Source organism: Bufo bufo, chromosome 2 (genome assembly GCF_905171765.1).
Source record: "Bufo bufo chromosome 2, aBufBuf1.1, whole genome shotgun sequence".
In the NCBI taxonomy this organism is placed as follows: domain Eukaryota; kingdom Metazoa; phylum Chordata; class Amphibia; order Anura; family Bufonidae; genus Bufo; species Bufo bufo.
The window spans coordinates 69,574,758-69,601,501 of NC_053390.1; the positions used below are offsets into that span (position 1 = coordinate 69,574,758).

Consider the following 26,744-nt stretch of genomic DNA (forward strand, 5'->3'; position numbering starts at 1 on the left):
ATCACTGTATTACATAGTGCAATTACGGCGAGACACAAAAAGAAGGGCGAGGCGCTCATAGGGTGGTGGGTAACGATAATGTGGTTTAGCGTAATGGACGGAGTGTGCTCACCTTTTGGTGTTGTGCGGGTTGGAGCACAACGTCCGTGAAGGCAGGTGCACAGAGAGAAAAGGGGGAAGTGTCGGTGCTGCCAATACCCGTTCGGTCCCTTTGGGTGGAGTTGCCAAGGACTCCTAGGGACTGTGAAGGAAGAGGTTGCTGGTTTGTGTGTGCATGCACACAGTAGGGTATTTCTTTGGCGCACAAAATACAACCTCAGTTGAGACTTTTGGTGAAATAGCTGTTTTATTGTTCAGTAGACAACGCGTTTTGGAGTTTACAACTCCTTTCTCAAGTCTTAAAAGAATATAACAAAAGTGCCGGAGCCAAAATGTATCCCCACATAGTTAGATGGGTATGAACATGCTTTATACAATAGAATATTAGAAAGGTGTGCACGTACATATATGCATTGAAAGATGTATAATTATATACATATCAAATAATAATAATAAGAACTGTAGTTTACAGAGAGGAATAAAATGCAAATGTCAGTTTCAACTGTAGTTAGTTTAAAAGCAAAGAGAGTCAATAGGTGTTCAATAAGGCCACTCATGGACCCAGTAGTGTCTAATATTCTGCTAGTAAAAAAATGGTGTACTCCAGTGTGTCTTAGATGAACTATGGTTTTGAAATGGGTGAGTATATACGGCATGTAGGGAAAACTTGGTGTCCCTAGTGTGGTGTTTGTATGGTGGCTTGTATGGTTGTGGTGTTTGTTGAAGTATAATTATGGGGAAGTGTGTAGGACAGAGGAAGGTTTACCTTGGGGGCGTCGGCAAAAAGAGTGGCCAGATGGCTGTGGGTAAAAAAAGACACCCTCCAAACCTTACATCCACCAAACACCCCCAACCACCATTCATCAACCAGACCAGTCACCCCAAAATATCACAGCCCACCCTTCCCAGCACTTCCAACCTCACACCCAAAGGCCCCACAGACCTGAGTCAGATACTAACTCCCATCAAATGGTTCATTCCAAATGACCATGGTCCCACCCCGCCTCCGGACTTACATCACCTATCTAACAATCGCTTACAATTCCCCTCCACCACCTTTTTCCCTCCCCCTACCCCAGCGCCGCAACCTGCCATTCTCAGCCCTATGCCTACCTCTGACCCCCGACCACGGACTCCCAAACACGCCACTCTCACACTCAATCAATCTGCTCTCTCTGAAGATTCCCTTATCACCATTCATAACCACAGTACTCTCGGTACTCTCAGCAGAACAGCTCCTCAATCACTGTCCACAACACCAGCAACCAGGATATCACTGAAGCAATCAATCAACACTCATCCTCTTTTTTACCCCTCCCCGGGGCCCTGACCCCGGAAGCAACATATGCCTTGTGGCATCCGTCAGGGACAACCATGATTACCGACTTCTTCAGACCAGTCCCAAACAGAGGAATAAAAAGACAAATAAACCTAGAAGAGGGCAACGAGGAGGAAGAGGCAGAACAACAACAGAAAGAAAAGAAAACCAGGGCCATCCGGAAACAGACCCCAAACCAGCTGAGTCCCAAACGGAACAAAACGAAACATCAGTGAGGATCTTCAACCTCTCATCACACAAACCCAATGAAGCAGAAATAAGCTTGTTACAAAAGGGGTTGTCATTTTGCCCAAGCGGGAAGTTCAACGAATTTGATCTTTTCGTTGACCTCAACTCTTACATCCGGAAATTAACATTAGCTAGGCACTTCGAAATTCAATCCTCAAAACCAAAAATCACCGAACAGGTACCGTTAGTACAGAACCTGACGAGACCAAAAGAGCCATCACTACATGCCGTATATACTCACCCATTTCAAAACCATAGTTCATCTAAGACACACTGGAGTACACCATTTTTTTACTAGCAGAATATTAGACACTACTGGGTCCATGAGTGGCCTTATACGCGTAACATTGAACACCTATTGACTCTCTTTGCTTTTAAACTAACTACAGTTGAAACTGACATTTGCATTTTATTCCTCTCTGTAAACTACAGTTCTTATTATTTGATATGTATATAATTATACATCTTTCAATGCATATATGTACGTGCACACCTTTCTAATATTCTATTGTATAAAGCATGTTCATACCCATCTAACTATGTGGGGATACATTTTGGCTCTGGTATTACATAGTGGACAAATATGTCTCTGTATGCATCTCCCCTGTCACTCCCTGGTCTCTGACAGAGGATCTGTATTCTATAATTTCTCCAAACTCAATTATGGCCCTTTTACACTGGCCGAGGATCGGAGAAAGCTCGTTCCCATCAAATGACCTGTGTAAATGTGCCTTCGATCGCCTGTTTATTGTTGATTGATTGCATCTTTCACCAATCAGCTAAAATCATCACTTTTGAAAAGTGCCTAGAAAAAAAGGCCACGGCTGAGATAATTAATTGTATGCAACATTAGTGGATGGCCTCATGAATGCTGTAATGACTGAACAGCCACAAATTCATACAAACATAATCCAAAATCTTTTGTAACGCCTTCCCAGGAGAGCGGAGAGACTGTTAGAGACACAAAGGGTGCTCTACTCTATATCAATACCCATGGACATGTCCAACAAGCTCATATGCATAGGTGTGTGGTCTGGTGTCCATATATAGACTTTTGGGGTATTTGTAACCCCCATCGCAACCCCCCAATCTACTTTTCATTAGCTTTTTTTTATTCTAGTTTCAATGCACACGTGACATATAGGTCTAGTAATCCTCATGATCTATTTTATGCCACTGTATCCTTCTCTGCAAACCTTTTATTTACACGTTCACCTGATCAAGCAGAAGATTCCACTCCGAGATCTGGAGTCGACCTAATGAGCACTATGTGACATATAGGCAAATACAAAACATGTCCCATCGGGGAAACCAGACCGTAACAAGGACAAAATATTGTCTTTTAATGAAGAAAAATGCCAGGAAATTACACATCTTGGGGAAAGGTTAATGGACTCAATCACTGGAGATAAAGCACAACTCCAAACACATTGTGTAGCGCTGTGACATTTGTTCTTCGTCTGTATAAACCTCAAGTGCAATAATACTATAGGGGTAATTACATTGGTACCGCACACTCAACACGACTACAACCGAGGCGTCTATTAACCTCTCTTGAGAACGTGTCGTAGATTTTCCAGATAAGACTTTGTAGGTGCGCACATCTGTTAGTTTCTATATTCTATAATTACATTTGTGAGTCAGTGGACAATACATAAGAAGGATCCCTACAGTGAGCTCAAAATGGGGGTCAGGTATGCAACACTGGCCGTCCCTTACACCAATATCAGCAGTGCTGCCAAAGCTGGGATGGAACAACATAGAGGTGAAACTCGAAAATTTTTAATATCGTGCAAAGTTTATTTATTTCAGTAATGCAACTTATAAGGTAAAACTAACATATGGGACTCATTACATGCAAAGTGAGATATTTCAAGCCTTTATTTGTTATAATTTGGATGATTATGGCTTACAGCTTCTGAAAACCCCAAAACCCCAAATGGATTAATTAGCTGACTAGAGTGCGACACTTTGAGCCTAGAATATTGAACCTTTTCACAATATTCAAATTTTAAGTTGCATTACTGAAATAAATGAACTTTTGCATGATATTCTAAATTCAGGAGTGAATTATGAAAGCAGAGAAACTATTAAAGGGGTTGTGTCACTTCAGCAAATAGCATTTATCATGTAGAGAAAGTTACTACAAAGCCCTTACTAATGTATTGTGATTGTCCATATTGACTCCTTTGCTGGCTGGATTCATTTTTGCCTCACATTATACACTGCTTGTATCCGGTGGCAGTGCTTGCTTCCACAGTCCTTGCCACCGGAGAGGTCGGCACATTTTCCTATATTGTGCAAGCACAACCACCACTGATGGATTGCAGGGTTGTCGTAACTATGGAAACAAGCAGTGTATAATGTGATGGAAAAATGAATCCAGCCAGCAAAGGAGACAATATGGACAATCACAATACATTAGTAAGGGCCTTGTATTAACTTTCTCTACATGATAAATGCCATTTGCTGAAGTGAGACAACCCCTTTATGGACAGCTATGACTTCTCGACTTTTTTCAATCCACTCCTGGTTTTGTCTTCAAAAACTGCGTCAAAAAACCTGAATGTTAGGCCTAGTTCACACGAACGTGTGTGATCCGTGGCCGTATTGCGGGCCGCAATACACGGCCACAGTTCCATGTGCATTCCGCATCACGGATGCGGACCCATTCACTTCAATGGGTCCGCAAATCTGGAATTGCGGATTGGCCGTACGGAACGGGGCCCCTCGGAAGCACTACGGAGTGCTTCCGTGGGGTTGCGTCTCCCGTACTTCCATTCCGCAAAAAGATAGAACATGTCCTATCTTTTTGCGGAACGGGCGGATCCCGGACCCATTAAAGTGAATGGGTCCGCGATCCGATGCGGCTGACCAACGGCCGGCGATCGTGCATTGCGGCCCGCAATTTGCGGGCCGCAGCACGGGCACGGGTCACACACGTTCGTGTGAACTCGGCCTTAGGCGGCACACTTGGGGCTATTTCACAAGAACAAGTCCATTGTGGGAATCACACTCTGTGTGTGAGCGTGATCCTCATTCTGGACCGGCAGGAGAACACGGCATTATACTGATTTATAATGCTGCGTGTCTCTGCTTGACCTTACTTCTACAGGATCATACTAACAGCTTTATGTCAGTATGATCCTGTAGAAGTAAGGTCAAGCAGAGGCACACAGCATTATAAATCAGAAACAGCCCTTATGGTACGTTCACACAAGGGATTTTGTCTGTGACACATAACACTGTGTATCCCACTGTAGAAAAGACAGCGGTTTCTGCCGTGGGTTTTAATTTAGATTTTTGTGCGGACTCGCTCTTTTATAAAGTCCATTAGCTCCATGGAATGGAGCTAAACCACAAGCAGACTCCCACATCCGATTTCCGAGGTGCACTCTTCGCGCAATCTGTAAAACCACATGCAAAAATCCTTGATGGAGGTGTGGCCTCCCAATAGAAACAATGGGAGGCGGTTTCAGCTCAGAAAATAATCTGCGTGAACATACCCTTAAAGGACAACTATTGGGAGTATAGAGCAATGATTGGAAACAATCATTTCTAGGAACACTCATGCCTAATAACTGCGCAATTGTCAATCTGTATAAAAGAGCCTTCAAGTGTTACACACAAGCACAAAGGCGGTAAGAAGCCAAAGCCTTCTGTGTTCCTGTACACTTAGGGTCAGATATGCTCACTGGCAACCCAGCTCCCCTCTGTCCTTCCAGTGCTTACTAACCAGAGCTGCAATGGGCAAATAGAGGTATGCAGGGCCGCCAATGCCAATTTAGTAAAATATTTTGTAAACTGTCTTCTATGCATGGAGGCAAGAAGGGAGATGAGAGACAGGCTGTGTGTGTGTGTTACAGTTAGCAATCTTCAGTGTAAAGTTCATACTGAAGATGGATTCCCTTTAGAAATGCTTAGATGGACCCAAAAATTCTGAATATTGGTTTTTTTTAAAATACCCCTTTCTGACGGTAGTGTGTTGGAATGGATAAACCATTGTCCATTTTGTGATGGATGTCATGACGGACCTGGACATGGGAAAGAGGCCTTACTGCAAGTGCTTTGCTTCTTATTGCCAAATTTGGTGAGATGAGCTGGTGCAGACAGTGCTGTCTTTCTCATGGTCGATGGCGGTCAGGATCTGGCAGATGTATGTATGGGGTGGTTTGGTTAGGTGACTTGATGGGACGTCTGCCGCAGAGAGATGAATGACCCTCCCTCATCCTAATAATCACCTCTTTGGCCCTAGTTTTTTTATTTAGCAAAAATCTTGGCAGTTTTTCTTTCTGTCAAAGAAGATCTATTCGCATATTTTTCCCACAGAGCATTGCCTGCAGTCTCTCCAACGTTACTGAATTTCCCTAAGGCCTCGTCCATATTTCCGTGTCACGTCCGTGAGAAAAAGCGTCCGTATATCACCCGGGAAGATGTCCGTGAAGGATCCGTGATGGGTCTGTGTGTCCATTTTTTACCCTTCGTGTGCCGTCCATAATCCACGGATGTTGCTCAGCTGAAAATTAATTTCAAGAGTATTTTCTATCTGTCTTCCGTGAAAAACGGACACGCCACGGATGCCATCCGTGTTGTGTCCGTGGTTGTCACGAACCCATAGACTTCAATGGGCATGTTTGGTCCGCATCACGGATCAAAGTAGTGCATGTCCCCGTGATTTTTTTAATGACCCATGGTCAGTAAATAAATACTGAAATGTGAACAGACATATTTAAAGCAATGGGTACGCGTGCTGTCTGTGGAAAATGCGGACAGCACACATCCATGAAAAACGGAAGTGCGGATGAGGCCTAAGAAAGGTCAATGCTCCAATAAAGTAAAATAGATTTGGAAATCAAAGTCTATTCAGCCGTATTTTTTGGAAACTCATGTATAGAGCCAAGTGTTCTGCACACGTCATACTATCAGACTAAGAACAGCCTGTGACGGCTGGTTGGTCACCACGAGGCTGCATTTTACAGCTGCCAGATTTTTACCCAAGCTTGAGCTTTATATGTGAAAGGGAGTGGGATCCTAAAAATAAATTGGACACAGAGAATGTAACCACATGCCAAATGTGAGTACAAATTCATAGCTCCTGTGACAGCATAGCACAGCCCGCTCGGTTGTTTCCATAACCCCTGCCAACCTGTCTGCTGCATACGACAGGGGTCTCAATATCAGACATGAATGGCTGACATGGGAGTACTCCCCTAAAGGGGTTGTACAACTTCATATAGTTTTTTTAAATACCCAACCAGCAAGACCTGTCAGGGGAAGCATATTTACCTGCTCTGCCTCACCGTGGCCCACCGCCGTCTTCACTGCACTTCAGTCATTGCATGTAAACTTCCGGCATGGACGAGGTGCCGTTGCAGCCAATTAGTGGCTGCAGCAGTGACATGTCCCCAAGTGGCACACAGTGGCATAGCATGTATTACCAGTGCCCGGGGCAAGCCAAGTATTGCGCCCCCTAACCTGTGAACAAGCCCTTTTTTATAGAACCATGCCCCACAGTATACCACAGTATTTTTGCTGCTGGAGCTCCGATTGGAGGGCAGAGGGAGCCTCCTCCCTATATCTAACTGCTCAGATGCCACAGTCAATATTGTCTGCGGTATCTGAGGGGTTAAATGTTTGGAGTTATCTCCGGTCATTGGGGCGCAGATGTCGGCTTCATCACAGCCAGTACCAGCTGTGTATGGAGCGGGATCAGCAAATGACACTGCTCCTTACATCTCTCGGCCTCTGCTGACGTACTGTTACATCAGGGGTCAGGAAGGGGTTCCATTCTCAATCCCCAATTTGGTCTCCCTGCCCCCAACCAGCCCCACAGAGTAGTACAAGTAAAATTCCCATTGGCTCTCTCAGTGGGGCTGGCTGGGGGCATGGGACCTAAAAAGTAATTGGGAATAGCTTAATAAGGAGGGTTAGGGTCTACATAGCGGCCCATGGAAATTTTACTAGTACTTCTTGCTCTTGCAGACTTTACATAAAGGGAATCTGTCAGTTCAAAAACACCCCCAAACTAGAGTAAGCGGTGTATATTATAAGTGGTGCTGAGTCGACTATGTAATTTTTATCTTCATACTCCCTTCCGTTTCAACACTGTGCTCCCACAAGGCTGCGGTAAAGTGCAATGAGAGGACTCCTGAGCTCACACACATAATGGAGAGGACTCAGAGAGGAGTCGTCTCAATGCATTTTATTGCTGGTTTGTGGGAGCACAGTGTCGAAACGTAAGCACTACTTACACTGTACACCCCTTACTCTAGTTTGGATGGTGTTTCGGAGCTGACAGATTCCATTAAACCTCCACAGTAATAATCCTCCATTATTAAGCCAGTCCCAATCCCCCTTTAGGTCCCATGCAGCCATACTACCTTTGTACTCCAGAAAGAAAGATAGGCCAGACATCGAAGAAAGTCTAGAACTAACAAGGATGTGCAAGCTTCAGACAGCAAGGTGGAAAGGCTTTGCTGCTGTGGAATGATTATTGCTGAGGCATCCTCCACGTAAGACGGATTGGCCACCCATTTCAAAATTTCTGCACCACTCAGTATGTGAACTACAGAAGGACTTAATAAGAACCATATTGCATGTGTAATGTATTTACCGGTCTGCATTCACACAACGGGCATGTTCCATGTGTAGTGGTGACCTTGATGCCACGCCATCACCAGGGAGACCGGTCCTGGAGGCAGTACTGCTGGGAGTGCCCGTGTGCAGGGATGCCGGGCTAATCAGGCTTGGTACCAGCGTCCCATGCACACTGACATCACTGAGGGGGCACATGGTGTGCCGGGCCAATCAGGTTCAGCGCCAGTGCACTGACGTCACTGAAGGGGGCATTTGGGACACCAGGTTAATCAGATTCTGCGCTGGTGTTTCATATTACTGCTGGTGGCATGCTTAAATAAGAGACTGCTGGTCACAGTCGCCTATGATAAGTACTCCTGCCACATTTACTACCTTGTATCCTCCTGGTACGTATCTGACTACAACAGCATTGAGTCTGTGATTGTCTTGTGTTTGGTCTGGTATTTTTCTCTGGTTTTGACTTTGGGTTGCTTCTAGTTTGGCATTTGTTCTCTTGTTTCTTCTGGTTCTGTCTTGGTACTGTCTTACTACCCTCCCAAGTCCCATGCACTTAGCAGGGTAGGGACCGTTGCCCAGTTGGGAGATGCCATTTAGGTTGTGGGAAAGTGGTGGGTTAGAGACTAATGGGTGCACTTAGCACTACCGTCTTGTGACAGCATGCCTGTGATTCTGCTGAGAGAAAGAGGAGTACTATAACCACCATCATTGTTGCTGTCTATATGCTGCTATTGAAAGAATATTGCACTGTAATATACTGTGTGCCGCTGCATTTTTTTTCTTTTATCTTTAGTAAACTGGGCAGAGTCCATGTGATCATGTATACTTGCCAGCTGATACCATTCTAAGTAAGAAAAGCTAACAGGCGGTTGACACATTTCTCGATGTGGAAATACTATGCTGCGTTGATAAAAACTAGTAGTAGTGCCAGATTATAGTAAAGCATATGGGGCAGATGCCCATGGACCTCCTGCACATAAGGGCCTACATCACCCAGCAAAGATTAATTATCCATTTTTCTAACTATTATTGAAGTCAGAACTCTATTCCCCTACCTACACGTCTAGCTAGAAGAAATTCTGTAACCAACCATGTTTATTGCTACTAGTAAAGGAAATTACCAACCGCCAGACACCTCTGGACATATCACCAGGTCCAGCAAAGAATGAGAAATTCCCATAACTGCAGATACTGGGGGTGTAGAGTACTCTCATACACATTAGGTGACACTGCTACTAGGGTGGGGTGGTCCCTCAAATAGTTTTGCCCAAGGGCCACCACCAATCTTGATTGGTCGTATTGTAATGAGGAACAGCCTGCCGGAGATATCAACCACAGATGTGAAACAAGCTTAAGATGAGGAAAATTGGCTACTACCTCTTGAGGGGTCCTTTTTTGCCTTCCTCTGGATCAACACTATACTGTATGGACGTATGTCTTACATACTGTTACTATATACAAGGACTGTTTTTTACTGTCTTCAAAGGGTTTCTGTCACCCCAATTTTTGCTATTAAACAGGCTGACGTTATAGATGTGAAAATGTCACCTGAATTTAACACTGCGTTTCTTTTATTTAAGTATGCCCCCCTTTTTCGTGTAATTTTAACTTTTATTATATGCACATGAGCCTCTAGGAGCAGGGGGAGGCGTTGCTTTCTCCCTGCGCCTGCGCCGAATACTGACCGGGACGGCGCAGGCGCGAGATTTACACGGCAGACGGGGCCAGCAGGAGAACTAACGCTGGCCTGGCCCTATCAGTCAAGACAGAAGAGTGTGGAAATGAGGTGGGCGAACAGAGCCTCTAGGAGCAGGTGCCCCCCCTTCTCCTAGAGGCACATTTGCATATAATAATAAAATACACCGAGCATATTTTATTTTGGGATGGTACAATGACACTTTTTCACGAATTTGTAAAAAGTCTCATTAGCAACAACATAGGTATGAAATTTTCTTCCGAGATACATCAACAAACTAGAATGTTCCTTGACCTTAGAATCTCCATTGGTTCTGGTGGCCGCATCAATACTGAAGTCTATCGCAAACCCACATCTAAAAATAACCTGTTACACTGGCAGAGTCATCACCCTTTACCCCTCAGAAGAGGAATACCTTCTGGGCAGTACATAAGGGCGCGCCGTAATTGCTCAGATGACCCTGCGTTCCTTCGGGAATGTGACACCTTGTTTGAAAGCTTCCATCAAAGAGGGTACCCTAAGAAGACCCTACATAAAGCGTTTCATAGAGCAAAGAGTACTCAGCGCTCTGATCTTTTAAGCAAAAGAGAGAAAAGTGCCACTTCTGCTACTATTAGGTGTATGCCAATGCTTTCAAATCCTACAAAAGCATTGTCACGTTTTGCAGACGGATAATGATCTTAGGGAGGTGTTATTGAATAAACTTAGTATCACCTACCGTAGGGGTAAAAATCTTAAGGACCATCTAGGGCAGAGTTTTTACAGCAAAGACCCCCCTAAAACAATGTGGCTCAGATCTAACGTAGTGGGTAGTCATCCATGTGAAAGATGTAGTTTTTGCCCTTACATTAAAAAGATCAAAGAGTTTGTCAATCCTGTGGATGAAAAAAAGTACGAGATCAGGCAATTTATTACCTGCCAAAAAATGGGTATAATATATGTGGCTCAATGCCCTTGTTTAAAACTGTATGTTGGCAAGACGTCCTAAGAATTTCGACGACGTATTTGCCAACATATAAGTAGTATTAATACTAAATCAGATACCACTATAGCCCGGCATGTTAGAACCTTCCATGGGGGAGATCCTGGCTGTCTGAGATTTTGGGGCCGGTGTAAAAAGACGTTAGGTGCACGAAGAGGTGACCTGGACAGGAGACCAGGTGGATTTACCGCCTTAATAGTCTCAGCCCGAAAGGCCTAAATGAAGGCTTTACATTTTCTTCTTTTTTAGAATAACTAATCTGCACATTTCAGTTATTCATTTTGAAAGAAATTTTGTTACCTTGTGAGCATTATGGAACGCTGCTACCATTTGTTAAATTTGTGAAACCTTATACTACATGGCCATACAGGATACAATGCATACCTTGTCAGGGATGCATAATTCTATGTGTGATCAAGGGATACTATAGTAACTACAACCCTTATGCCATATTTATCAAAGGTTTGAAGTCCAAAGGATGATTTGTTAATTAAGATACAGTGCTACCATAGTATCACATCAGCAATGAGCTGATGGTCAAGCCTTTAATTTAGAAGCAACTATGTAGATTCTAACAATCATGCTCAAGCCAATAGGGCATCAATAGTGGTAACCCTGGAGTTTAAGAGATGGCGAAGGTACCTCAGTGACCAATGTTTGCCCATATGTCCAAGTCCTCATGCAGCCACAATCTATTGCGGTACTATGGATGCACCCGAAACCTATCACACTGCGAGACTAAGTATGTAAGCAGTCGCACTGAGACCAAGTGTGCACGCAGGATTTGTGACTATTGTTCGCTTAAATACCTTAAAGTCCTCACGCAGCCGCAATTTATCGTGGCGCTGTGGATGTATCTGAAACCTATTTTACTATGAGGCTAAGTCTTTGCGCAGCCGCACTGAGGTGGAGTGGTGCGATTTCTGACGAAGTGTGCACGCAGGCGCATTGAGGTCAGAGGCTCCAGAGTCATCCTTAAGTTCTTGCGCAGCCTCAGTCCAAGCGCCTGTAGTAGGTGAGTCCAGACGCAGCTCCATTTTTGCACTAAGTGTTCACGCAGGCGCATTGTGAGCGTTCATTCCGAGGGCACTTTAACGTTTTCGCGCAGCCGCAGTGCAGGATACTAGCGCTTGGAGAAGGTAAGTCCAGGCAAAAATTCCCACAAAAAATATGTATTTTGATCCGAGGCTATTTTTATGCGTCTTAAAGGGAAACTCTCAAAAATGTGCCTTGCTGGAGCCTAGAAAATGTTTATTTTAGGCCATGGGAGTACAGGGCCCAGAAATTAGGTATTCACCTGACAGAAAAGAACAAGTGACTATGTGGCTGGAGGTATATTAGACAGTGGATAACAATTTTACTGTAGGCCAGTACAGGCCCCAAAAATTAGGCATTCACCTGACAGAAAAGAACTTGTGATGATGTGGCTGCAGGTACATTAGGCAGTCACTGGCTAAAATTTTTACTGTAGACCAGTACAGGCCCCAAAAATTAGGCATTCACCTGACAGAAAAGAACTTGTGATGATGTGGCTGGAGGTACATTAGGCGGTCACTGGATAAAAATTTTACTGTAGGCCACTGAAGTAGAGGCCCCAAAAAGTAGGCATTCACCTGACAGAAAAGGCCTTTTATGCCGCTGTATATACAGAAGACAAGGACCATTCTTTGTTCTGGGTGGTGGCAGATGTGTGTGGGCTGGCATGAGGAAATTCAATTACACGTGGTCATCGGAGATCATCACAGGTGTTGAATTCCTCCGAGATCCATGCCTAATTCATTTTTAGAAATGTGAGTTAGACCACACTGTCGTGAGCTAGGCGAGTGCACTTATCGGTCACAGTCCCCCCTGCTGCACTTAATGTCCTTTTGGACAGGACTATCGACGAGGGGCAAGCCAAGAATTCCATGGCAAATTGTGCCAGCTCTGGCCACAGGTGAAGCCTGAACACCCAGTAGTCCAGGGGTTCCTCGCCTCTCAGAGCGTCCACATAGGCCGTTAACCCGATGTAGTCGAACACCTGTCGGCACATCGGGGGCATTCCCTGAGGCTGGATCCAAAAGGCGGCTGTCTATAGGTTGTCTGCAAGAATGATCTCATATCCGAAATGACCAACACATCTTCAAACCGCCCTCTTCTTGCAGGCGCAGCAGGATTGGTACTCGCACCTGTTTCGCTGTGGGTGGAAATTCCTCTACCAGCGCCTGCAACAGCAGAATGCAGCATCTCTCTCAGCAAGGCCTGGAAATGCTGCATTCTGACAGCCCTCTGTGATGCTGTTAACACGTCCGCCATTTTGTGTTTGTACCGGGGGTCTAAGTACGTTGCCACCCAGTACTGGTCCTTGCCCTTTTTTCTTTTTATACGGGGGTCCCTCTTCAAACACTGGAGCAAGAAGGCCCCCAATTGGAAGCGGTGGAGCGCCCTGGCTGTCGGGCTGTCACAAATCAGACGTCTGACGGGCAGTTGTGTCACCGCTGAACGTCAGCAAGGCGAGCCATGGCCGTGTAAGATCTTCTAAAATGAGATTTTCCTGGCCTGCCGCAAGACGTAAAGTTATGTACCTTACCTGCCCGTGTTTGCTAGAACACGTGTCTGTGGTCAGATGTATCTTGGCAACGACACTGTGTGCCAGAGATATATTCACTTGCCACTGAACGTGGCCATATAGCTCTGGGATGGCCTTCTGGGAGAAATATTTCCTTCTGGGGACTTTCCATTGCGGTGTGCCAATGGCCACACATTTTCTAAAGGCCTCAGAGTCCACCAGTTTATATGGCAGTAGTTGGTGGGCTAGCAGTTCCGACAAGCCAGCGGTCAGCCGTTGGGCAAGAGGGTTATCCGGCGTCATCAACTTTTTACACTCAAACATTTGGGCCACGGAAGCCTGCCTTCTGCCATATGAACGCGACTACGGCACGATGGAAGGTGGAGGACAAATGGAAGGAGAGAGGAGAAGGAGAAGAGGCAGGACGTGGAGCACCGGGAGTGTGGCTTTGTGGGTTCTGACGCTGTTGCTCACGTCATCGTCACCTTCACCACCACTGACATTAGAGATCTCGGATCAGGCAGCAACAACCTTCCTTGGGCTGATCAAGGTACTATCGTCAGACCCCTGGGTGGCGGCCGTTGCTACATCCTTTTCCTTATCCGATGCCAAGAATGGATGGGAAAATAATTCCTCTGACTCGAGTGGAGGGGCTATGGTGGTGGATTTGGTGGTGGTGTCTTTCGGGGTGCACACAGCAGAGAGTGAGGAGGGTGCAGATAGATTTAGTGGAAGCAGGTATATCAATCACCTTAATCAGTATTTTGTGGAAGCAGGTGTATCGCAGGCCTCAATCAATATTTGGTGGAAGCAGGTATATAGCACCCCTCAATCAGTATTTGGTGGAAGCAGGTATATCGCACCCCTCAATCAGTATTTTGCGGAAGCAGGTTATTCGCACCCCTCAATCAGTATTTTGTAGAAGCAGGTGTATCGCAGACCTCAATCAGTATTTGGTGGAAGCAGGTATATCGCAACCCTCAATCAATATTTTGTGGAAGCAGGTATATCAAACCCCTTAATCAGTATTTTGTGGAAGCAGGTGTATCGCAGGCCTCAATCAATATTTGGTGGAAGCAGGTATATCGAACCCCTCAATCAGTATTTTGTGGAAGCAGGTATATCGCACCCCTCAATCAGTATTTGGTGGAAGCAGGTATATCAAACCCCTTAACCAGTATTTTGCGGAAGCAGGTATATCGCAGGCCTCAATCAATATTTGGTGGAAGCAGGTATATCAATCCCCTTAATCAGTATTTTTTGGAAGCAGGTGTATCGCAGGCCTCAATCAATATTTGGTGGAAGAAGGTATATAACTTCCCTTAATCAGTATTTTGTGGAAGCAGGTATATCAAACCCCTTATTCAGTATTTTGTAGAAGCAGGTATATCGCACCCCTCAATCTGTATTTTGTGGAAGCAGGTATATCAAACCCTTAATCAGTATTTTGTGGAGGCAGGTATATTGCACCCCTCAATCAGTATTTTGTGGAGGCAGGTATATAGAACCCCTTAATCAGTATTTTGTGGAGGCAGGTATATTGCACCCCTCAATCAGTATTTTGTGGAAACAGGTATATAGAACCCCTTAATCAATATTTTGTGGAAGCAGGTATGTCGCACCCCTCAATCAGTATTTTGTGGAAGTAGGTATATAAAAAACCCTTAATCAGTATTTTGTGGAAGCAGGTATATCGCTCCCCTCAATCTGTATTTTGCGGAAGCAGGTATATAGAACCCCTTAATCAATATTTGGTGGAAGAAGATATATCGCAGGCCTCAATCAGTATTTTGTAGAAGCAGGTATATCGCAGGCCTCAATCAATATTTGGTGGAAGCAGGTATATCGCACCCCTCAATCAGTATTTTGTGGAAGCAGGTATATCAAACCCCTTAATCAGTATTTTGTGGAAGCAGGTATATTGCACCCCTCAATCAGTTTTTTTGGGGGCAACACATCTGTTCCAATAGCGCTTGTCCCTCTATATACCTACGGTATCGCAGCAGAACTGCACACATCTGCTACACAATACAAATGCACTATAATATACTTTCTATGTTAGAAAGTATATTATAAGTATATCACACCCCTCACTATATCACACCTATCGATAGCACACCTATCCCAGTCCTTAAAATGACTTTTGTGGCCCTATTAGCTAGTGCTTGGTGTCCCTAACAGCCTGTCCCTGCATTCACAAAGCAACCTCTCCCTACACTGGCAAAACACAATGTAAAATGGCTGCCAGATCGGGTTCTTTGATAGGGTGGGGGTGTGTCCATGTGCTGAAACGTCTCAATTGGCTGTCCTGTCCCACCTGATGCATGTGTCATGGGTCAAAGTTCGGCGCAATGCAAAGAATATGGCACATGCAAACATCGCCATATGTTCGCATGTTCGGCAAATCGCGAAAGCGTAAAGTTTGCCCAAAACGACCGCCGGGCGAACCGCAAGGCCATCTCTAGTGACCAACTCTCTGATCTCCAAATGACACAGGACAGGAAGTCAGTTACTTCTCTCTTCATTCCTATGAGGCTGACATTGAGGCTTCCATAGGAATACAGAGAAACTGATTTCCTGTCCACACATAAAATGCTGTGTTATTTGGAAAGTTTGATTGATGGTCATATGACACAGCTGAGGATCAGAAGGGAGGGGATAACTCACCATTACAGACACTGGTAAGAAGATTACATTCACCACAGATTACATCACGGACCTTTCTAGCAGGGCAGAGAATACATTTTTTTGCGGGAGTTATTCTTTAAAGAGGAGCTGTCACCTCTCCTGACATGTCTGTATCAGTAACTACTTGCATTTCCCATGTAATACCAATTCTGGAGCATATTCTTATGACGCTATGTTGTGCCATTCCTGTATTATTCCTGCTAGAAGTTTACAGATAAATTGCCAGCAGTCGGCAGTAAAGGTAAAGTAAAGGGTGTTACCAGTAGTGGGTGTGTCTGACTCTGTGCAATCAATGCTGCTAGTGTCAGACTTTACAGGGACACACCCCCAAATGGTAATACCCATCTGTACCTTTAATGCAAATGCTGGCAATTCATTCATAACTTCTAGTAGAAATAACAGAGGAATGACACAACATAGAGTCATAAGAATAGGTGCCCTAGATTTGTCATTATATGGGGAATGCAAGTAGTTACTAAACCAGGTGTGGTATGCCATTCTCCTGAGGTGAATACATATTATGGGTATGTTATGATTTTTACAATTTGTCTATTGATTAATATTGCAGGAGAGGAGGGCCATTTATAAAATACGGATGTGCTAGGGTCTAGCACTGGCTATTGATTTCACAGTATTATTTGCAATTTTCTATTTATTATATACCTTGTAACCTAATGATCATTGTCTATAGCCACCCTCCACTGCGATTATACTCCCATATTCTTCCCTCGGATAGTACCGTACTTCATATTGATGTGATTTATCTCTTTTTATTATGTCATGTATATTTATTCAATAAGAATTGTTATATACTTTGAGATATAAAGACTCAGGTGTCACTCTCTATATACAGCAGGTTATTACTAAACCAGACATGTCAGGATAGGAGACCGCTCCTCTGTAAGTAATGGTTGTCATCTACTGTACATAAGGGGACACTGAGGGATTTCCATGGCAGGGATATGGCAATCGACGGCACACGTGTCCCTGTTTATATACACACAGCCTCCAGCAGGGAAAACATTTATCTGCTTGTAATAACGTAGGACAGGCAACAATGTAAAGGATAACCACAAAGGTTAATAAATGACAATGTAAAGAAGAGATAAGGGCAACTCACCCTGACAGCTAAAGGAAAGGCTTAGATACACCAGCAGACAGTATCACACATGATAGATTTAGATACACCAGTATAACACATCTGCCTGTCACCAGTAAATTCCCCAATAAACCAGGCAAAATGCCTTGTAGGACTAGCTCAGCTGAATGCAGTGATCCTTTGCTTCATTCTGGAGAAAAAACACTTCTAAACCATATGCAAATGAGCTGTTAAGTGCACTGAGGGTGGGACCAAGCCACTCTGTGCACCCTTGCTCCTCCTACTTCCTTTGCAACCCCCTCCCTCTTCATCTTGATTGACAAGGCCAGGTTCCTGCATAGTCATCTCTTCTTGCCCAGTCAGTCAAGAAGAAGAGGGAGGAGCTGGCAGAGAAAGCAGGAGGACCAAGGGTGCACAGTGTGGTTTGGGCCCGCCCTCAGTGCACTTAACTGCTCATTTGCATATGGATTAAAAGTACTTTTTCTCCAGAATGAAGCAACAGAGCAAGGTATCATTACATTTAGCTGAGCTAGTGCTACAAAGCACAATGCCTGGCTTATCAGTGAATTTCCTGGTGACAGATTCCGTTTAATAGATTAGATACACCAAGTATAACACATGACAAGATTAGATATACCAGCTCAACACATCATCACATCATATTCATCTGATTGTGATGTATCAGACAGTATCGCATGTGCTAAGCTTAGATACACCAGCTCATCAAATAGTACCACATTCAATAGGCTGAGATACACTAGCTCAGCGGGCAGTCTCTCCTCGTACAGGATGTGAGCAGACAGTATCACACATGATAATCTTAGATATACTAGCTCAGCAAACATGATAACACATTAAAGGGTTAGATACACTAGGTCATCATACAGTATCACACATGATAATCTTAGATATACCAGCTCAGCAAACATGATAACACATTAAAGGGTTAGATACACTAGGTCATCATACAGTATCACACATGATAGGCTTAGATACACTGCCTCATATTATAATACATGATTACACACACCAAGCTCAGCAGACAGTATTACACACTGGACACAGATACACTAGATCCGGGGTGGCCAACCCATGGCTCCTTGCTCCTTAATTTGTGGCTCGCAAGGGAGCGTTCTGGCCAGCTCTTACTATCTAGGCTGCGCAGCCTTGTATCTCCTCTTATAAGAGAACATGGTCTCTTCAGCCAGACAGTGGAGAAGGAGGGGGGGACAGAGGGAGGGACGGAGGGAGGGAGTCCCTCCCTCCTATGATGTGTCCAATGGAAAGAGCAGGCTCTGAAGCTGCCCGCACCACTGCCACCAATGAATGGGCGGCTAATTAAAGCACGAGGAGGGATGGGGGAGGGAATAATCTGCTGCGCCGTCTGAGCTAGTGAGCTTGGTGAACAGCAGCAGCAGCAACAACCTCCTCCTTCTGAGTGTCCTGTGCAAGAGGAGCCTGCCTCAAAATAGAGGCAGGCAGAAAACATATGTATCAGGCGGCCAGTAAGATTGGGGTTAATGTGACTCATTAACCCCAATCTTGCCACTGCCACTTGCCACTGCCATGTTTTAAACATGATGGGGGTGATTTATTTTTAATGTCAGCCTGGGCACATGCTTTTGGACTGTACCCCATGTGCCTCACATTAATAGTAAGTGACCCCCAAAGTACCCTCCCACATAATTTGTTTGAAACCCTCCGCTGGTCACAGATAAAGCAACAACTCAAATTGAGATGATTACTTACGGATGATTCTTAGTGACACACATGTTAGGCTACTTTCACACTAGTGTTTTTCTTGGATCCGGCAGGGTCCAGCAGAAACGCTTCCGTTACTGATAATACAGCCATCTGCATCCGTTATGAACGAATCCGGTTGTATTATCTGTAACATATTTTTAACATAGCAAGGACGGATCCGTCATGAACTCCATTGAAAGTCAATGAGGGACGGATCAGTTTTCTATTGTGGCAGTGAAAACGGATCCGTCCCCATTGACTTGCATTGGGGGTCATGCTCCGCATCCCAGGACGGAAAGCAAACCGCAGCATGCATTTTGAAGCATTCCGTTCAGTTCAGTTTTGTCCCCATTGACAATGAATGGGACAAAACTTTTTTTTCCCCTGGTATTGAGACCCTATGACGGAACTTAATACCGAAAAACGTTGACGCTAGTGTGAAAGTACACTTAAAGAATTGCCTTGAGTAGCAACGACTGAATACAAGCCAGATTTGAAACACATTGTGAAAAACAAAGATTGCCAGAAGTCTCACTAAGGGTCCATTCAAACGTCCGTGGTGTATTGCGGATCTGCAAATTGCGGATCCGCAATACACCCGGCCGGCACCCCCATAGAAATGCCTATTCTTGTCCGCAATGCAATGCGGATAGCACATAGTGTGCTCTCCGCATCCATTCCTGCCCTATTGAGAATGAATGGGTCCGGACCCGTTCTTGATATTAACGGAACAGATGCGGACCCATTTGCGGACGTGTGAATGGACCCTAAAGCTGTCTACATTACAGGTAGGAAAGGTGGTTTAAATGCACTTTTAAATGTTTGAAAACTCAATTGCAGTAATACTGTCGGGTGCACGCATATTTGTGTAAATGTATAGCTTGTGGCTCCTGGCAGTCATACGGTTTTTTTTCTGGCTCTTTGTGTCTGTAAGGTCGGCCACCCCTGCACTAGATTATCATACAGTATCACACATGATAGGCTTAGATACAGTGGTTCAACAGACTGTATAGTACATAATAAGCTTACACAAGCTCGCTCGGCAGCAAGGTACCACACATCATAGACCGGCTGATCAACAAGTATCACATGGGTTAGACTTAGATACAGATCAATTATCAGACATGAGAAGCTTAGATACGTGGACTGAACAGCACATTATCACACACCAAAGACTAAGATACACCAGCTCATCACATGTGATAGGCTTAGATACACCAGCTCATCAGACAGTATTGCATGTGATCGGCTTAGATACCACAGCTCATCAGACAGTATCACATGTGATGCGCTTAGATACAGCAGCTCATCAGACAGTATCGCATGTAATAGGCTTAGATACACCAGCTTATCAGACAGTATCGCATGTGATCGGCTTAGATACACCAGCTTATTGGACAGTATAACATGTGATAGGCTTAGATACAGCAGCTCATCGGACAGTATCACATGTGATCGGCTTAGTAGATACAGCAACTCATCAGACAGTATCGCATGTGATAGGCTTAGATACACCAGCTCATCAGACACTATTGCATGTGATCGGCTTAGTAGATACAGCAGCTCATCGGACAGTATCACATGTGATAGGTTTAGATACACCAGCTTATTGGACAGTTTCACAAGTGATAGGCTTAGATACACCAGCTCATCAGACAGTTTCACATGTGATAGGCTTAGATACACCAGCTCATCAGACAGTTTCACATGTGATAGGCTTAGATACACCAGCTCATCAGACAGTTTCACATGTGATAGGCTTAGATATAGCAATTCGTCAGACAGTATTATATGGCATAGGCTAGGATACAACAGCCCAGCATACAGTACCACTAAAGGCTTAGATACACCAGCTGTGCAGCCCATTGTCCTTGTGGACTGTTACATAATAAAGCTCAGCACCATTACATAATGAGGGTAGTAGTGTCGTACGGTTCGGAGATGGTGATATACAGTAAGGGTGCGGCCACACAGAGATTTTTGGAGGAGGTTATAAGGCAGATCTGCAGGAGTTTCAGCCGAAGCCAGAAGTGGATCCACCAGGAAGGAGAAGTATAAATCCTTCCTTTATATTTCTGATTCTTTTCCAATCTACTTCTGACTTTGGCAAAAAAATCCTGCAGGCAGATCTGCCTCAAAACCTCTTCCAAAAAACTCTGTGTGGCCAAACCCGAAAAGTTACAATATGGTTTTAACTCCTTTCTGTATTTCTTACCATCATCACAAAGGTAGACAGCAGCTCGGCCATGGACTCTCTCACCCATTGGTTGCGGATAGATATAGCTGAGCGGATCTTGTTGGCGATAAAGCGCCCACTTTTCATGGTGATGGCTCTGCTCCGGCTGAGGTGATGGTATACTTTGGGTTAATCTCTGAGACTCAGCGCTGCTTAAAAAGTTACTGGAAGGAAAATGATTAGTGCAATCAATATGCTGATCGGGCTGTAAAGCTCCACCTGCCGACGCTGATAGCTCCAAGGTTCAGTCAGTGCTCCTTCTAGTGACAGACACACAGCTCTCCACAACCTGGAAACACTTATAATGACACACTGCGGTGACAAAACCCGATCACTCCCTCCTGGATCCAGCACAAGTATAAATATAGATTTACTGCTCCTGGCCAACCGTGGGCACTGTGCCCAAATTTACCAGCCATCATATAAAGGGGCTACTGTGAGACTCCTCGCCACATATTACTGGATCATTCCTCAAAATCTGTGACACACTGACACTTGGAGTACAGGACAATGACACACTGACACTTGGGGTACAGGACAATGACATGCTGACACTTTGGGTACAAGATAATGACATGCTGACACTTGGGGTACAGGACAATGATACACTGACACTTGGGGTAAAGGACAATGATACACTGACACTTGGAATACAGAATAATGACACACTGACACTTGGGGTACAGGACAATGACACACTGACGCTTGGGGTACAGGATAATGACACACTGATACTTGGGGTACAGGGTAATGACACACTGACGCTTGGGGTACAGGATAATGACACACTGACGCTTGGGGTACAGGATAATGACACACTGACGCTTGGGGTACAGGACAATGTCGAAGATGCAGGAGCTGAGCATGCAATCACTTACCTGGACCTGATGTACAGTAGGTTGTGAAGCAGTTTGGAAAATGCTCAGCATGATGACAGAGGTCATCATGGGGTTTGCGATGAGATCTCCCCAGTAATTATCTCAGGAACCTCACCAGGGGTGCACCGAGCCTTTCTGGTGCCTGAGGTGAAAACTGAAACGGCGCCCCACCCCCATACCAATTTCTTAACCTAACCCTTTTGCCACAATGAAAGCGCTCATTGCCCCTCACCCTTCCGCTATCCCCTTCTTGCCCCTACCTGGTGCTGCCTGAGGCAATCGCCTCATCTGGCCTCATTGGTGGTGCACCCCTGACCTCACCTACATAGTTGGATGGCACATTGTGTCACACCTCACAATTCACCGCATTTGTTACATGAATATATGCAATTGTCCTTGGAGAAGATCCATCTGCTCTTGATAATTTCCAAATTACTTTCTGAAATATTACAGAAAACCCACAAACATGTTACACAGGTGACTCCTGGTGAAAAAGCTACAGAAGTGCTTGAAAGTTTGTGAATCCTTTCTCTATATTTCTGCATAAAATTAACCTAAAACTACATCCTGAAAGTAGACAAGTCCTGAAAGCTAATCAAACCAAGTCAAAATATTAGACTTAATTTATTTATTGAGGAAAATGATCCAATATCACATCTGTGAGTGGCAAAAGTATGTGAACCAATACGATTAGCAAATAATTTGAAGGAGAAGTGTAAGGTGCTTTCAGTCATTGGGATGACATTCAGGTGTGAGCGGGTGACCTGGTCTATTTAAAGAACAGGGATCTATGAAAGTCTGATCTTCACAACACGTTTGTGGATGTGTATCATGGCATGAACAAAGGAGATTTCTGAAGACCTCAGAAGAAGAGTTGCTGATGCTCATCAGGTTGGAAAAGGTTATAAAACCATCTCTAAAGAGTTTGGACTCCACCAATACACAGTGATAAAGATAAGTATGGCATTTACAATACATCTTACACATCCCCCTTCATCTCATTGTAGGGTCATTTAGAGTTCATAAGTAGTGTTGAGCGACTTCAATCCAAATTTCAGGGAAAATTCAAGAAGCTGAATTTCCTTGTGCTTTGTGGTAACAAATCGATTTTCCCTGAAAAGGCGTAAAAAAACCCCAAAAAAACATACTCACCTCATCTGTTTGAGCGCGAAGAGCCTGCCACCGCCATTTTGATTGAAGATCCAGTGCGAAATGTCCTGCACAGTGACATATGATGTCACCACACCAGGCCGCGCGAGATTTCACGCTGTATCTTCAATCAAGATGGCCAAGGCAAGCACTTTGCGCTCAAATGGATGAGGTAAGTATTATTTTTTTATTATTATTATAGACCTTAATATTAATGTCAGATGCCACGATCAGCGAAGAACGCAGCATCTGAGGGGTACAAAGACTGGGAGCGGCCTTTGTCACAAAGCAAATGTTTTTGTAAAATTTCTGTTCATAAGCTATGTCCATAGGATGTTCAAACTGGACAAAACCAGGTCATACTGATATAGTATTGGAGGGCAGAAGAACTACCGTATGTACACACATGTGCAATGTTTCCTGTACCCTATGTAATTTGCATCATGTATAAACTTCACAGTAATAGGTAAATGTGAAGTTTTGCTTCACACTGATGTGATGAATGTAATCCCGCCTAATTATGTCTCCTGATAATAAAATTCTCTGTAGGGCATTGTTCTCCAGAGAAAGATACCTGGAAACATCATATCTACAGTTGTGGCCAAAAGTTTGGAGAATTACATAAATATTGGAAATTGGAAAAGTTGCTGCTTAAGTTTTTATAATAGCAATTTGCATATACTCCAGAATGTTATGAAGAGTGATCAGATGAATTGCATAGTCCTTCTTTGCCATGAAAATTAACTTAATCCCCAAAAAAACTTTCCACTGTATTTCATTGCTGTCATTAAAGGACCTGCTGAGATCATTTCAGTAATCGTCTTGTTAACTCAGGTGAGAATGTTGACGAGCACAAGGCTGGAGATCATTATGTCAGGCTGATTGGGTTAAAATGGCAGACTTGACATGTTAAAAGGAGGGTGATGCTTGAAATCATTGTTTTTCCATTGTTAACCATGGTGACCTGCAAAGAAACACGTGCAGCCATCATTGCGTTGCATAAAAATGGCTTCACACGCAAGGATATTGTGACTACTAAGATTGCACCTCAATCAACAATTTATAGGATCATCAAGAACTTCAAGAGGTTCAATTCTTGTTAAGAAGGCTTCAGGGCGTCCAAGAAAGTCCAGCAAGCGCCAGGATCGTCTCCTAAAGAGGATTCAGCTGCGGGATCGGAGTGCCACCAGTGCAGAGCTTGCTCAGGAATGGCAGCAGGCAGGTGTGAGCGCATCTGCACGCACAGTGAGGCGAAGACTTTTGGAAGATGGCCTGGTGTCAAGAAGGGCAGAAAAGAAGCCACTTCTCTCCAAAAAAAACATCAGGGACAGATTGATCTTCTGCAGAAAGTATGGTGAATGGACTGCTAAGGACTGGGGCAAAGTCATATTCTCCGATGAAGCCTCTTTCCGATTGTTTGGGGCATCTGGAAAAAGGCTTGTCCGGAGAAGAAAAGGTGAGCGCTACCATCAGTCCTGTGTCATGCCAACAGCAGTGGTGTATCTTGGTTTTGTGCTGCCCTAGGCGAGACTAAACTCGGGCACCCCCTTAATATAAATTTGACCCACCCCTTCCTGTCAAGGCCAAACCCCTTTCTCTCTAAACTCCACCCCTTCCTGTCAAGGCCAAACCCCTTTCTCTCTAAACCTCACCCCTTCCTATGTGCCATCCACAGATCCCCCTCCCCTAAACAGTGCCATCCACGGATCCCCCTCCCTGAAACAGTGCCATCCACGGATCCCCCTCCCCGAAACAGTGCCATCCACAGATCCCCCTCCCCGAAACAGTGCCATCCACAGATCCCCCTCCCCTAAACAGTGCCATCCACAGATCCCCCTCCCCTAAACAGTGCCATCCACAGATCCCCCTCCCCTAAATAGTGCCATCCACAGATCTCCCCCCTAAATAGTGCCATCAACAGATCCCCCTCCCCTAAATAGTGCCATCAACAGATATCCCCCCTAAACAGTGCCATCCACAGATCCCCCTCCCCTAAACAGTGCCATCCACAGATCCCCCTCCCCTAAACAGTGCCATCCACAGATCCCCCTCCCCTAAATAGTGCCATCCACAGATCTCCCTCCCCTAAATAGTGCCATCCACAGATCCCCCTCCCCTAAACAGTGCCATTCACAGATCCCCCTCCTTAAACAGTGCCATCCACAGATCTCCCCCTAAATAGTGCCATCCACAGATCCCCCTCCCCTAAATAGTGCCACTGCCATCCACAGATCCCCCTCCTTAAACAGTGCCATCCACAGATCTCCCCCCTAAATAGTGCCATCCACAGATCCCCCTTCCCTAAATAGTGCCATCAACAGATCCCCCTCCCCTAAATAGTGCCATCAACAGATCCCCCTCCCCGACGCTCACAGGAGAACATTTATAAACGAATCATTAACTTTAACTTTAATCATTGCTAATCTCTTTACTGGATATCTTACTCTGTCTTAACTCTTAGCTCTGGTAAAACAGCAGGCAGTGCGGCCAGCGCTCACTCACTGACGTCACGCACCTGCTCCTCCAACTAGGCGGCGCAGGCGCGTGACGTCAGTGAGTGAGCGCCGCCCGCACTGCCTGCTGTTTTACCAGAGCTAAGAGTCAAGACAGAGTAAGATATCCAGTAAAGAGATTAGCAATGATTAAAGTTAAAGTTAATGATTTGTTTATAAATGTTCTCCTGTGAGCGGCGTGGCCCTGTATATTCTAACCCCCAGGCAAGCGTCCCTGTCACCATGGGAACGCCTGGGGGTTAGAATATACCATCGGATTTGAGTTTTTATGATCTCACTGAGATTGTGAAAACACAGATCCGATGGTATATTCTAACACCTAGGCAAGCGTCCCCGTCACCATGGGAACGCCTGGGGGTTAGAATATACCATCGGATCTTCTGAGTATAACGGCGGCAACATATAAGACGGATGGGACAGGGGCAAACAGGGCATTTTGCCGCCCCATTGGCAAGTGCCGCCCTAGGCAAATGCCTTGTTTGCCTCGTGATAGATACGCCACTGGCCAACAGTAAAGCATCCTGAGACCATTCATGTGTGGGGTTGCTTCTCATCCAAGGGAGTGGGGTCACTCACAATTTTGCCCAAAAACACAGCCATGAATAAAGAATGGTACCAAAACACCCTCCAACAGCAACTTCTTCCAACAATCCAACAACAGTTTGGTGAAGAACAATGCATTTTCCAGCACGATGGAGCACCGTGCCATAAGGCAAAAGTGATAACTAAGTGGCTCGGGGACCAAAACGTTGACATTTTGGGTCCATGGCCTGGAAACTGCCCAGGTCTTAATCCCATTGAGAACTTGTGGTCAATCCTCAAGAGGCGGGTGGACAAACAAAATCCCACTAATTCTGACAAACTCCAAGAAGTGATTATGAAAGAATGGGTTGCTATCAGTCAGGAACTGGCCCAGAAGTTGATTGAGAGCATGCCCAGTCGAATTGCAGAG

The 26,744-nt window shown here is 44.8% G+C and overlaps 1 protein-coding gene across 1 annotated transcript in view; it reads right to left on the minus strand.

Moving 5' to 3' along the window:
- LOC120992288 (aquaporin-7-like) overlaps nt 1-21,532 on the minus strand; it is a 70,468-nt gene extending 48,936 nt beyond the window's left edge. The window contains exon 1 of the mRNA XM_040421162.1: nt 21,232-21,532. Coding sequence (XP_040277096.1) covers nt 21,232-21,339 — 108 coding nt within the window. The 5' untranslated portion in view covers nt 21,340-21,532. The remainder of the gene's footprint in view (nt 1-21,231) is intronic.
- Nucleotides 21,533-26,744: the final 5,212 nt, after the last annotated feature.